Raw genomic sequence first — 15757 nt, 5'->3', positions numbered from 1 at the left:
CGAATTAAGTCGGGTGATGCTGAGGGAATTAGATTAGGAAATGAGGCACTTAAAAGGAGTTTTGCTATTTGGGGAGCAAAATAACTGATGATGGTCGAAGTAGAGAGGATATAAAATGTAGGCTGGCAATGGCAAGGAAAGCGTTTCTGAAGAAGAGAAATTTGTTAACATCCAGTATTGATTTAAGTGTCAGGAAGTCATTTCTGAAAGTATTTGTATGGAGTGTAGCCATGTATGGAAGTGAAACATGGACGATAAAGAGTTTGGACAAGAAGAGAATAGAAGCTTTCGAAATGTGGTGCTACAGAAGAATGCTGAAGATTAGATGGGTAGATCACATAACTAATGAGGAAGTATTGAATAGGATTGGGGAGAAGAGAAGTTTGTGGCACAACTTGACCAGAAGAAGGGATCGGTTGGTAGGACATGTTCTGAGGCATCAAGGGATCACCAATTTAGTATTGGAGGGCAGCGTGGAGGGTAAAAATCGTAGAGGGAGACCAAGAGATGAATACACTAAGCAGATTCAGAAGGATGTAGGTTGCAGTAGGTACTGGGAGATGAAAAAGCTTGCACAGGATAGAGTAGCATGGAGAGCTGCATCAAACCAGTCTCAGGACTGAAGACCACAACAACAACAACATCTGTGAACTCGCAACTTTACCTTTCTATCTCTTAAAATTACATTATTCTTTACTTATTCGTTTCTTCTGTGGACCGTAGATGTCTTTCCCATCACATTTATAATCACAAATATGGATTTCCTCCAGATGATAGTTGTACTTTCTGTGAACATTATAATAAGGACTCGAAAAATTCTGCACCTTCACTTCATGTGACTCATGTATCTGTTAGTGAAGTGGCGCGTCGGTGCTCTAACTCTCCCCCTTAATGGTCCAGTGTATCCCACAACTGTCTCCCTTCCCTACTGGCACAGTACTCCATCATGACCTGCAAATCAAGGCTCGCTGTGTCCATGCTATCGGCAAACATGGCACAATGGATCTCATTGCTGGCTCCTAAAGAAAATTCCACTAGGCAGACAATCCTGATTGGGAACATTCATCCAGTATCTCGTTCGATGCTTTTATCCTTGTCATCTTCCATTCTGCTACTATGATCCAACTCTCACTGGAGGTCATCCACACGTTAATTTACCAGTGTCTGAGCGACTACAATAAAAGGACTAATGTGGCAAATTGGGCGCTCTCAGTTTTATCAGCATTTAAATATCTCAACATATTTTAATTTGTTTGAGTGTACCTTTCGCTAAGTGTGATGTACCAAAATTCCTCTCCTGTTCAAACACGAGTCAGATTACTCTTCCTTCTCTTCAGGTGTACCTCTGCCCATGGATGTGAGACTTACTGTAAGATCTCAGACTACCTTTGTTCTATAACCATTTGAAGTGGGAAATGTGTTGCCATCCCTTCAGTTTGCAGCTCCTGATGGGTTCGATCACTACAACATTGTCATGAATAATTCTCCTAACTCGGCACAGTCCAAAGTAGGCACAGAAAAATATGTGACTCATGATCTTACTTTTTCGTGATATTTCCTTCATCTTTAACAGAACCTTTCCACCTTCACCAAGCTTAAGCTGTCTTCTCACGCCTTTCTGATTAACTATAAATACACTTTTAACTGGCGCAGACATCCACGTTGATATTACTGCCACGAACTAATTTGTAGCATATGTTCCCCTATTTCCAGCATTTACCGCCCATTAAGGCCTCATAACTCGAATAGCATTCTCACCATCACTGTTCAGTGCTCTTTCTTCTTTCCTCTCCGTCTCAACCACCAGAACAGCTGCATTCGCTGTATCTGTAGCACATATGTTTTCCTGGTGTTTTATCATACATTCTTCGTTCACACTTTGCTACTCAGCTCGAATAAACATCACCTTAAGGTATATCTAGCACCGGTTGATCCATCCTTTTGAATGAAGAAGTGTGTAAAACGTGCTAGCGGCCTTTTCTTAAATAATAAACCATACGTACTCTATCTCATCATCTTCGGAGTCGCTAGCCCAAACACCTTCCCATTTGTCGTCATCATCTTCACAACATCCTTCAGTACCTGATCCTCTTCTTCTACCGCTAATTCTGTCCTCGCCTCTGTCGTCAGAACATCTGATGAATCTGCTTCATTACCCTCGTTTTCCTCTTACAAGGAACCTCTTGACTGCCAGGTCGCAAAAGGCCAGTGATGCGTATGCCACATAATGTCTTCCATGCAAGCAAAATATTGGCTGCTAATAGCAACAGGGGTGGGACTGGAGATATACAATGACAAGACCGGCATGAGCCGATGGAGAGTAGTTGAATTGTGTAGACAACGAGTAACTCACAACAGTGCTACAGTGTTAATACAAAGCAGAACAATGGCAACGATAAGCAAACAAAAATTGCATTACATCAACAACAACAGTTGCCGAACTTGACATTTCTTCAGAACGGAAAGGAATTTCGCAGGGTGAGAAAGAAGTGGCAGATGGAATATTAGCATTTCTACGAGACGAGTTAGTAGAATATATGGTTTGTATACGCTCGATTCTGTGGCAATATCCATTAGGAACACAATAATGGTGATATGTGCTTAAGGAGTGAAAGTGATAGTGAAACATGTCGAGCCGTGTAGTTTATCATCCTTGTCGGATAGGGAGCCACAAATCTGGTGCGATACTATCTGACAACTTCCTTCGTAATTCATAGCAGTCGATAAATAAAACTCCGAGGAGTTGTATACCTCCTAACGGCAAGGTCACAGCCTATCCCATTAGACAAATGCGCTGGGTATTCCCGCCTCCACCATCGTTGCATTGATCAATTGACGGGACAGGACTACGTACTTCCACGATTTCTGCACCTTCTCTGCGCTGATCTCTTCTTCCTCCTTGGCTGCCTCAGTCATCTAGTTGATATGGAGACACCCAAGATCATTGAGGAGTCTTTCTACGCCACCTATCACCGTTCTTGCAGGGTGGATGCCTCGCACACCAGTTTCAGTTGTGGACAGTATACTGCTTCACCTCGAAGTGGATTTGCACAGACATGCTAAGAAAAAAATTAAAAATTAAATTTTTAGGTGCAGTCTTCAGGTCTTTAGAGGGCAAAATCTGTTTAAGACAAAGAGACGGATTATGCCAAAGGCTGTTCAGTTGTATGTTAGGAAAGGTAATCATGGAATGGAGGAAAAGAACAGAAGAAGGAATTAAAAACACCGCAATCTGGACGAAAGGATGTAATCTGAGAACTGATTGTTTGGGTTTTGTAAAAGATTTTGCCATCTTAGCTGAACTTGGAGATGGTGAGCAATGCAGATAAATATCGTACAAGAGAGAGCTTTAAAAGCAGACACATATATATTTTGAAAAAACAGTATATGGCAGCTGGGAAGACGGCATCTAAACACACGGAAACTAGTACAGAAGAATGAAGAAAGGTTCAAAAATGGTTCAAATGGCTCTGAGCACTATGGGACTCAACATCTGAGGTCATCAGTCCCCTAGAACTTATAACTACTTAAACCTAACTAACCTAAGGACATCACACACATCCATGCCCGACATAGGATTCGAACCTGCGACCGTTGTAGTCACGCGGTTCCGGACTGAAGTGCCTTGAATCGCACGGCCACCGCGGCCGGCTAATGAAGAAAGGCTGCAAAATTTAAATATCTAGGAAAAATAATGGAGCTGAATGCGCTGGATGAACTTTAAGCTGCATCGTGACATTCATATTACTGATAAAATCTTTGCCAGTGGCGAGTATATCTGATACGAATATCTGTTGTCGAAGTTTTCAGCAATCAGTACTGTTGATACGTCAACGTACTTTCCCATCTCCGTAAATGATAACTCAAACTTAAGATGCTACTTTTTTATGCCTACCGGAAATGGCTATTACACAAGTGATTCGGTTTGGTCGAGTTATAATCAGTGAATCACTTAATCTGTTCAGTGCTGAGTAATGTTACGAAGTAGTTTACAACCTGTACGTATATATATCAGCTGGGTTGTCTGCCTGACATTACTGACTATACGAGATGCTGAAGCTGACCCTGTTGGCTGGCGTGATCGCTGTTGCCGGGGCCCAGACGGCAGTCAACCGGTTCCCGGATGGTTTCCTTTTCGGGGCGGCCACTGCTGCCTTCCAGATCGAAGGAGCGTGGAATGAGGATGGTGAGTATAAACTAACATCTGTGTAAGAGTCTTCTTAATCGTCATGTGGTTTAAATATGAAAGATGGTGGCAAATTAAAACTGTGTGCTGGACCGAGACTCGAAGTCGGGACCCTTGAATTCTGCGGGCAGGTGCTCTATCGAATATTTTTTCTTTTTGTCTGCCGATTTCTTTTTCCGTAGACCCACTTCAGGTGTTGGCCCCTAACGCCCTTACTACCCATAAAATCTATCTAACACACAAACAAAAACAATACCTAGTGCCACTGCCGCTTTCACCCTAAAAACTAAGTAGGGGAGATGTATGCCACCCCATCAGGCTCCGTCTGCAAACTAAAAAGAGATACGCCTCCGATAGTTTTGTAAAAAAGAAAGAGGAATGAAAGAAATGGTACCACGATTTATTTTATTTTATTATGTTAACTATTTTAAAATCTTCTTTCACGGCTGTCCAGATCGTCTTCTCGTTCATCGAGGGTGAAACACCCTACAATTACCGTTGATCTCTCACATCAGCCCATCCTGTGCTATATCTTTAATCTCACACGCTGTAGCCGGTATCGGTGGCCGAGCGGTTCTACGCGCTTCAGTCCGGAACCGCGCGACTGCTACGGTCGCAGGTTCGAATCCTACCTCGGGCATGGATGTGTGTGATGTCCTTAAGTTTAAGTAGTCCTAAGTTCTAGGGGACTGATGACCTCAGATGTTAAGTCCCATAGTGCTCAGGGCCATTTGAACCAGATGAACACCCTGTGCATCCCAATGCTTTGAGGGGCGCATAAACAACGGACCCAAGTAATTAGCAGAGAGCGAACCATTCGACCCTTTGCGCCATAAAACCATGTAGTTGCTCTTTAAATAGAACCATAAATCTAATACAACCATTAAAATTGCTACACCACGAAGATGACGTGCTGCAGACGGGAAATTTAGATGACAGGAAGAAGATGCTGTGATATGCAAATGATTAGCTTTTCAGAGCATTCACACAAGGTTGGCGCCGGTGGCGACATCTACAATGTACTGACATGAGGTAAGTTTCCAACCGATTTCTCATACACAAACAGCAGTTGACCGGCGTTGCCTGGTGAAACGTTGTTGTGATGCCTCGTGTAAGGAGGAGAAATGCGTACCATCACGTTTCCGACTTTGATAAAGGGCGGATTGCGATTGCGGTTTATCGTATCGCGACGTTGCTGCTCGCGTTGGTCGAGATCCAATGACTGTTAACAGAATATGGAATCGGTGGGTTCAGAAGGGTAATACGGAACGTCGTGCTGGATTACCCTTCACGCTGCATCACAGACAGGAGCGCGCGCAATGGTGTACTCAATGACGAACCAGGGTGCACGAACGGCAAAACTTCATTTTTTCGGATGAATGCAGGTTCTGTTTACTGCATCATGATGGTCGCATCCGTGTTTGGCGACAGCACGGTGAACGCACATTGGAAGCGCGTATTCGTCATCGCCATATTGGCGTATCACCCGGCGTGATGATATGGGGTGCCATTGGTTACACGTCTCGGTCACCTCTCGTGCGCTTTGACGGCAGTTCGAACAGTGGACGTTACATTTCAGATGTGTTACGACCCGTGGCTCTACGCTTCATTCGATCACTGCGAAAACCTACATTTCAGCAGGATAATGCACGACCGCATGTTGCAGGTCCTGTGAGCCTTTATGGATGCAGAAAATGTTCGACTGCTGCCCTGGCCAGTACATTCTCCAGATCTCTCACCAATTGAAAACGTCTGGTCAATGGTGGCCGAGCAACTGGCTCGTCACAATACGCCAGTCACTACTTTTGATGAACTGTGGTACCGTGTTGAAGCTGCATGGGCAGCTGTACCTGTACACGCCATCCAAGCTCTGTTTGACTCCATGCCCAGGCGTATCAAGGCCGTTATTACGGCCAGAAGTGGTTGTTCTGGATACTGATTTATCTATGTACCCAAATGGCGTGAAAATGTAATCACATGTCAGTTCTAGTATAATATATTTGACCAATGAATACCCGTTTAGCATCTGCATTTCTTCTCGGTGTAGCAGTTTTAATGGCCAGTAGTGTAATTTTGCAACGGCCTCACTAGAAATGTATGACAGCGCCATACCTTTAACGCACACCGTGGCGTCATGTGGAGCAGCAGGGTGGTATGTGACGTCAGCATGGATCAGTTCTGTGGACTGCACGGACTGAGTCGTCCGTCGGAGCAACAATGGCAGCATGCGACGTCTGAGGAGCCTACAGTCCGCAGCCGTATCACGAACGAAGCGGTGCATGTCAAGTGTCGACAGCTGAGCGTCGGGGCAGAGAGGGTCCTCGGAAGATGCGTAGTGTGGGGAAGTTTCCAGTCGTTATCACATACCACAGCCCCCACCGTGGTTGGAAGGAAAGGCGCGTGTATGTTACTCCACACTCGCTTCCAGCCAACCGCCAGATGTCGGCGTTTAGTCAGCAAACAGTGCTCGCCGCCGATGAGCTACCCAAGACGACTCACGACTCTCCTCACAGCTTTACTTCCGCCAGTACTTCGTCTCCTACTTTCCAAACTTCTCAGATTTCCTGTGAAACTTGCAACACCTTCACTCATGGAAGAAAGGATTTTGCGGAGACATGGCTTAGCGATAGTCTGAAGGATGTTTCCGGAATGAAATTTTCACTCTGCAGCGGAGAGTGCGTGAACTTCCTGCCACGCTCCACCAACATACTGACACGCATATGAGTTTATCACTTCAGACAGCTGCCAATATGTCTCACGCCGTTTACGCTCTCGCACATTGGTGTAGTGGACTGTATGTAAGGTATGGAAGATGACAGAAAGGCCCACGCTGGACAAGTCACGTATGTATAACATAATGAGAGAACATGATTTTTTTTCACTTTTAATGTTCCAGTCTGAGCAAGATTTATGTGATGTACGTACACTGATGAGCAAAAACTTTATGACCACCTTCTTAATTGCTTGTTTGTCCGTCTTTGGACCGAACTACATGACTGATTATGCGTATCACGGATCCGACGGTTCGTTGGTAGGTTTGTGCAGGTGTGTGGCATTATATGTCTAAGTAAAAGTCATGTAATTGGCGTAAATAACGGGGCCGCTAATTTGCTTATGCGTGACGGGGTACGATAGCGACCAGTTGGGTTTACACCAGAGGAATTTGGTCGCCGGGACATCAACGTGACTTCACTATAATGCTCCCCAAACCATTGTAGCATGGTTCTGGCTCCGAGATATGGACAATTATACTGCTAAATGATGACACTGCCTTAGGGGAAACATCAAGCATGAAGGGATGAGGGCGCTTTGCAGCTGCTAGCGTTACTTCGATTACTGCCACAGGCTGCATGCAAGTACAGGAGAATGTCTCCCTTAGCATAATACTGCTGCTACCAACCTGCGTCCGTGGTGCGCTGCACTTTTCGAGCCGTCGTTCACCTCGATGACGGCGTTTGTGGAGACGATCTTCGACCTAGTGTAGCAAAAATGTGATTCACCCAAAGAACCGACACGTTTCCACTGATCGACGGTCGAATTCTGATCGTCCCGTGCTCACTGTAATCGTAATTGACGATGTCGTGTTGACATGTGAATACGCAGGGGTGGTCCGCTGCGGAACTCCATGTTCAACGATGTACGATGAACGATATGCTCCAGAACACTTGTACGTGCACCAGCATTGCGCTCTTTCTGCAGAGCTACCACGGATCACCATCTACTGTACTTTAGAAAGAACACAAGTCCCCTAACTCCGCGTTCTGTGGAGGGTCGTCCAACCACTAGTGTTGTTCACTGTCCTTCTACCTCTTTCCACGACTAAAGCACGTCAACATTAGACCAGCTTCGCCGTTTTCGAGATGCTCGTTCACAGGCTCTGTGTCACAATAATCTGATCTCTCAAATGTTTTTATTCCAGTCTCTGACCACAATATCAATTCTTTTGACGATGGCCGGTTTCAGTCAGTAATGACCGTCCTCAGATCTTTTCTACACCATGTCTGAGGATGGTCATTACTGACTGAAACAGGTCATCGTCAAAAGAAATGATATTGTGATCAAAGACTGGAATAAAAAAAAAACATTTGACAGTATTGGATCACTGTTCAATTATGCGACTATGCCGCAGGTGGTGGAACATGATCTCTGTCAAACTCGCTTATCTAAATGGATTACCCCATTTTCATTCCCACAACTTCGCTAGGGTTCCCTCCCGTCCGTGTCTGCTCCGCTTACAGAATTTTGCTATCGCGCCACATGCTCACAACGCCACCAGGCGGTAACCAGCATCGCTGGACTGTGGTCATGTTTTGGCCTACCAGTGTATGTGATTGCGCACTGCAGTATTGTAACTGTAACAGGGTGATTTTGTATGATTTCTGTACTGGAAATGCAATTCCTAACAGTGGGAGGTACTACGAAAGCCCGCACAGGCTTTGAATTCTGCAGCCAACAGGAACTGTCAACTGAAAATGATAGCGTTAAAGGCTTACACGAAGACTGTGCTGATGTGTTCAGCATCGTTACGCATCTCTAGAAGTAGAGTTGTGTTCTGCATAAAATCCAGTGTTTTATTCCTGATACCTAAAGCATGAGAGTGGCGGCTGACATCGGAGGTGGGAAATTAAGCGCCGTGGACAGTTGCAAATTACTGTTAGTTGTGCTAAAATATAATATGCTGTATATAAGAAGACTAATAGACCGTCTTCCTCGACTGCGAGCTCGTTTGCCACCTCGTTCCCCCTCTGAGACACACACTGGCTGCAATATTCGATTTCCATTCGACTGGGTACGAGCCGGTAATTCTCCTTTCAGAAATTTGTTTCCTCCTTTTCTTATCACTCAGTTCTTGCTCTCTTTCTTACTGCTGTCTTCTGCAGAAGACGTCTGGACTCCCTACGCTCTCAAGCAACTGTTCCTCATTTTCTTCTGCTCTGTGTCCATCTACTTTCTCACAGTCAGGTGACAGGCGATGTAGCGAAATGGCGGTGCCAAAACAGTTTCCTCTGCGTGAGGCGACATTTGAGCCACGTGCTAATATCCTAATGTTGCCTAGGCATCGTTCGTGGGGCGTCCGTTGGCCTGTGAAGGTCTTTGGTGACGGGTTCATACTCTGAGGTATCTTGGTGGCCGTCTGATGATAAATTCCTGTACTAATGAATCGTGTGAGAGGCGTGGGATATCAATGGTTGTCTGCTCGCAGATCATTGCAGTATGGACTCAGGTTCCTACAGCGGAGTGGAAGAGAACAGTAGCATCATTACCAAGAGCCTCCATTAGAAACTCTCTTTGTAAAACTGCTTTCCACTTAACTGTACCTTAGAAATGACATATATTATAGCAATTGTTCTTTCGCTCACAAGTCTGCTACAGTTCGTGGAATTATAGTTCGTTTGTACGCAGGCAAGGGTGAGAGCATCTGGGACCGCATGCTCCACGAACACCCGGAGTACGGCACGAATGGCGACAACGGCGACGTGGCCTGCGATTCGTACCACAAGTACCAGGAGGACGTGCAGATGCTGAAGGCGATCAACGTGAGTACTCGCTGTTACGTAAATGTGGTATTCAGTGAATCTACATTTCAGTGTCGCGGTAAGCCGTGGCACAATTTGTTGATCTTCTCCCCACATACCAGAACGTACTTCCCTCATACAGTATTTAAGCGATTTAGACTTAGCAACAACGTGTCTATCCTACTTGGTGAATGATTCCTGCTGCCATGGTAGAATACATACAAGATAATGAGTTTAAACCGATGTATCTCCTTTAGGCGTAATTATGCCCTTTGTTTATTTACCTAGAGTAAAAGTAACTTACTGATACCGCGTAAAGATTGCGTGTAGTACTTTAAATGCAATCTGCTCAACAAGTATCACAAAAATGCAGATATTGCGACGGTAAACTAATCTTATCTACCATTTACGATAAATACTTAAACAGGTGATATTGTGATATTAACTCTTCCTGAAAGTTTAAAGTTCACGAAATCTGATCATTTATTCTATCTTTTGTTACTCACGAATTAAGATAACAAAGATACCTAATCGTTTAACGGGGATACTGTGAACAAGACAACGGTTCAAAAATGGTTTAAATGGCTGTGAGCACTATGGGACTTAACTTCTGAGGTCATCAGTCCCCTAGAACTCAGAACTACTTAAACCTAACTAACCTAAGGACATCACACACTTCCATGCCTGAGGCAGGATTCGAACCTGCGACTGTAGCGGTCGCGCGGTTACAGACTGTAGTGCCTAGAACCGCTCGGCTACTAGGGCGGGCAAGACAACGGTCAACTTCAGAGTATCGTTGATAGCTTTCAGAATTCCTGTTTGCATTTTCTATTTATTTTATATATTTTTTTCTTCCATTAAATTATTTTCTATCTTGTTAATAACTTTTACCTACAGTCTGTGTATTAAAACCTATATAAAAAAAGAAACAAATTTTGAATCTTTCGTATGTAAGTACGTGAAGTGTCTTATCTTTCCCTTTGCTTACTTTGTTTGATCTCTGATCCTGGAGAAATAAAAAAGAAAGTTATTTTCTTTTGAAATTAAAGCTTTATCATTCATTAAAGTATGTTCATCGTGTTCACTAATATCAACTGGCTCCTGAATCTTTAAGACAGAATTTTATTCTTTAAGGGCTGTCTGGCAGTTTCACGTTATTGTCACTTAAGATCAATTACATGTGTTGAAATCAAGTAGTGATGTCCTAATTTAGCTTTGCCTACAAAAAAGTTAGTTAGTGCCACCACCACTTGATCTCTAAAAATTTAACAATCAAGAAAATCTCTACCATTCAGACGCTGAAGAATTTGTTACATACTCGATTCTGCTGATCTTGTTGGGCGAAGAGCAAATTAACTCGCTTGAAAAATGAATTTCCCAGTTATGCGGATGTAGTCGCCGCTGCATCAACAAAATTTCCTCTTGAGCATGTACATGCACTTGAGGTAATATATAAACAGATCCTTCACCGTCCGCGAGATCACAAACACTCTCGCTTGAAATGGTTCTGTATAGGACACCCACCCGTATTTCGCACCGGAGCTAATTGGTGCTTACCCCATTCTAATACTATACATGTTATCGATAAATGTTGTGTTTACGACCTTTTGGGGCCTTATCGATCTAACATCCTTTATTATGCAGTATCCTTAAATTGACAAATGAATCGAATTCATTTACCGAATGATAAAGGAACAATATATGCATATTACTCTTTAGAACGGCATGAACTGACTATAGACAGAAAGTTTTAAATTTACTTGACAACCTTTCCGTAGCAACCTAAAGACAACTTCTCCAGTGACTTACCCATTCTCGGTCTGGCAACTTAACTACGGCAGGATCAATATATTACTGTCATCAGAGCCATATTACAGCTCAGGAACGATGAAAATTAGACAAACGCTACTAGTACTCTTAAACAATGTTGTCGCTGCATTCGTTGGCCATGAGTGAAGTGTGCAGCGGCTGACCACACGCTTGCAGTACACCCTTCGCGACCACGGAGCTGCAACATAGGTAGCTACTCTTGGCCCCAACAGTTTGCGTCATCTTTCTCCTTCTTTTTATCTACAATGTATTTGACACAAAATTTGTACATCAAGAAATTTTCAATTTTATACATCAGTTTTATATTCATGGAGCTCATTTCCCACGGTTTATAAACTAAGAATGGCCGTTAAATGTAGTTATTCCATTAGTTTTAAGCTATGTAAATGACTTTTCTCTTGCTAGATATGCAATTTCGAGACCACCACATTAGCAATACTGTAACCATACTTTTAAGCAGATCCAAATGAGGATGGAGCTTTATAACTAGACTTTTTGTGCCGCCTCTAATATAGTAAATGTTGTTGGACTAATCACTTTCTATACGTGCTCTAACATATGGGCATTTGACATTGGTATTTACAATAAAACCTGATATCCTGTATCTATCTCAGTTATGTCCAGAATTTGCCACACATCACACATTGCATTTAAAGAAATCTGTAGCCCTGTCTGCACTTCTTCAATAATTTTTTTTTCCACTAGCAGATCACATTCTTCTCGTGTAGCAACTATTTTCAGCGAATACTCGGATTTGTATTTTGGACTTCCATTTCCGCTTTCTTTTGCGTACAAGTAAGATATTAGCTAGACAGAAAGGCGTCATTTCTACAATAGGAAATTGTTTAAGTCCTTTTAGTATATTTCTCCTTTTCCTTGAGACCTGTGGAATAAGATGGTACCCAATCCTAGTTTGGCAATAAATATGTTTGACAGTATAGTGTGTAACAACGTTCTAGAATGAGAATAATACATCTTTGACTATAATAGGAAAGCTTATATTGTTGTTGTTGGAGCTTGTGTTAACAATTTTCACACAGTTCACAGGTAAATAATTAAAACTGTAGGCAATCAGAACAAAGTTAATTTTTCTCGGTCTTGATTGGAAGATTTACTTGTACACTAGTCAACGCTTATGTATTCTTCTTACCTCAGCAGGAAAATTGCAGAACACTGTTAATCACAGCAACTATTCTGTAAGCTGTCCAACTGTTTGCACCACACAGAAACGATAGTCACAGAATGCAGGGGAGCATAATGGAAATACTCTTTCTTGGCATTTAATACAAACAGACAGTCTTCCACAGAAGCAAGCACACCATCCATTCTATAATTACAAATCGTGGCCTGCAATCTGGTAACAGCATATTCTTTAGCTTAGGAAAATGTAAAAGTTTCTCATGCACACATATAAAGGACACTTCATAAAATAAATAGATGGTTTCTGATATAATTGTTCAGTTCTTGGCTATTGATTTGACGTATTAATATGATATTTATCTTTATTCTATAACTGGAACTCACCCACATTAAACTGTCTATTCAAAATGTCTAATTGTTGCTCACAATCTCACTGCTGTTTCCTTGGTAGTCGTCTTGCACACAGAGGTCATGGTTTGATGTAAGGTAATTACACATCTCCATTTTGTTAAAAATCCCAGAAAAATCTTGCGTTATATCCAGACCCACAAGGAAATAGTCATCTTACCATAATTGCTTCAGAACTGACCACTTAGATATCTCTTAAACGTACCACATATCTCGCTCTTTAACGTTATAGACCGTCCGTTCCCTAATGGTTCTTGGCAGTCCACTTGTACACAGCTGCAGGCCTCTGACAGCAACATGATACATGTGAAGCCCACATCTCCTGTAAAAGGAGACACAAGACATGTGCAAGTTTGAACACAATAACAAGTATCCACTTGCCTGAGAACTACACATCTGACCACCATCCCCTGACGTCACATACAAGAGACTGGGAGGAAGAAGTCTCTTTTGGACTTAACTTGGAGTTATCTGAAATGAGTGTACGCTTGTACGAAAGTGAAATGTGGACGATGAGCCTTTCAGACAAGAAGAAAATGGAAGGTTTTGAAATGTGGTGCTGTAGAAGAGTGTTGGAAATAAGATGGGCAGACCGAATAACTAATGGGTGAATCCAAAAGAGGAAGAATACTTTGCGGCACAACTTGACTATAAGAGCGGACAGGCTGATGAGACACATTCTGCGGGGTCAGAGAATCACCAAGTTGGTAGTGGAAAGAAGTGTGGGAAGTACAAATTACAGAGGAGACGAAAGCTGAATACAGTAGACAGATTCAGAAGAATATACGTCGCAGTAGCTGTCCAGAGATGACCGGGCTCACTCAGAACGAAAAGGAGAAATGGTTCAAATGGCTTTGAGCACTCTGGTACTTAACATCTGAGGTCATCAGTCCCCTAGAACTTAGAACTACTTAAATCTAACTAACCTAAGGCCATCACACACATCCATGCCCGAAGCAGGATTCGAACCTGCGACCGTAGTGGTCGCGTGGTTCCAGACTGAAGCGCCTAGAACCGCTCGGCCACAAAGCGAATAGGAGAGCTGCATGAAAGCTTCCTACGTTTTACTTCTCCGGAGTTACAAGAAATTTTTCTGTATGTCACGTCAATTTTTGCTGCAGTTATATCTTATTCAATAAGGTTTCTATACTGTTTCCTCATCCATCCTGATACATTCTACTTTTACTTGCCATTAACTTCGTTCCCTGGCCAGCTATAGTGTTACTTTCTTACCTCATTCATAAGATTCTTGTAATGTTTTTGTTATGTTGTTAAGATTGGGTATTTCTGCGTGATACATAACTCTTTGGAGTTTTGTGTACAAACGATGTTCTGTCGTGCCTTAATTATTTTGCTTTACTACATTTTAATTCTTGTAACTACTTTCATGTCGTTATATAGATCATTGGTCGTTACCTCATATAAATTGCACTACATTTCACACTGTCCTAATTTTGCAGCTTTCTGTTTCGTCGTATACCACCTCTCCTTTATCTTATAGAGATTCAACCTACTGCTTATCGAAGCTGCACTACGTTTTGAGTCTACTTCAGCCCCTTGGCGTGCTCTGCAGTGCAGAAACTCTCTTTTTCTAACGAAGACATACTCAACTTGATATCTTCAGTTCCCTCCTACATATCCAATGTTCTAGTCGATCTATGTTTGCTTTCCAACCACATTGGACTATACTAGTTTTTCATCCCTCTTCACAGTTTCAACAATTTCTCTGCTCGTACAGAATATTTTATTAAAGTGTTCGTCATTCTTACAGCGGATAGTTCTGGTAAAAAATAAAAAAATCTTATTAACATATGACCAGAAGAAACATTTTTGAGCTGTGGAACATTTTATCGACTGACAGGCATATGTCTGTTGGCACTAGAGGAGGTGTTCCATGGATTCACTACTTATCGTTACCAGTCCGGCACCCTTGGTTCTCAAAGAATGACAGATTTGTACGAATATCTGGTTGCCTTCGGATTCGGTTACAAGCGTGCCACAGACTTTCCAGTAAGGTGTGCAAGTTGTCAGTGGATCTAGAACATGACGGTGACTTTAATCGTCCTCAGCGTTATAGCTGTAAGGGATTAAGATTAGGTGAAAGGGGAGGGGACCTAATCGAGCTATAGACATATCACTACACTTTTGCGTCAGGCACTGTCACACGAGGCGCAGACAGAGCAGTGGTGCACCGTAGTACAGTAAGAGGCTTTATTGCGTGTGTTACGTCTGACAACAGTATTAGTGCTAGAAGCAGAAGTACAGAGGCACACACAAAGAAGTAGAAATGTGTAATGAACGTCAACAAGGAGGCACCCTACACCACTGTGCTTGGGCCGTTCTACGCACAAGTTAAATGGCCCAATATTTGGGCCCAACCATTTGGCCAATATTAACACGCTGAGAATGTGAGGCACTCTTTTCAAATTCCTTGTATATTACTTCTATTTTCTCATCCTCGGCTTGTTTCATGCACATAAAGGCCTGTGCAGTCGTGGCTGGTGCGCTTAGTGTCAGAGCACAAAAGAATCTTTCAGTAATAACGTATCACTTTTGAATTTAAGTGTTTTAAGGCGTCCTTTGCCATGGTGGTTATATTAGAAAGGCCACACAGATATTAATATCTTTTCTGAACCAAAGAAAGCACACGAGATACAGAAAACAGTATATACCAGTA

At 42.8% G+C, this 15757-nt stretch overlaps 1 protein-coding gene across 1 annotated transcript in view; it reads left to right on the top strand.

Annotated features, from left to right (window-relative positions):
* Nucleotides 1–4050: 4050 nt before the first annotated feature.
* The window catches only part of LOC124622774 (myrosinase 1-like), a 46835-nt gene continuing 35128 nt past the window's right edge, over nucleotides 4051–15757 (top strand). The window contains exons 1-2 of the mRNA XM_047148566.1: nucleotides 4051–4186; nucleotides 9590–9723. Of these exons, the coding sequence (XP_047004522.1) occupies nucleotides 4051–4186; nucleotides 9590–9723 (270 nt within the window). The remainder of the gene's footprint in view (nucleotides 4187–9589; nucleotides 9724–15757) is intronic.

Source organism: Schistocerca americana, chromosome 7 (genome assembly GCF_021461395.2).
Source record: "Schistocerca americana isolate TAMUIC-IGC-003095 chromosome 7, iqSchAmer2.1, whole genome shotgun sequence".
Classification (NCBI taxonomy): domain Eukaryota; kingdom Metazoa; phylum Arthropoda; class Insecta; order Orthoptera; family Acrididae; genus Schistocerca; species Schistocerca americana.
Note: the sequence above shows the minus strand (reverse complement) of the source record. Positions and strands in the feature narration are given on the sequence as shown.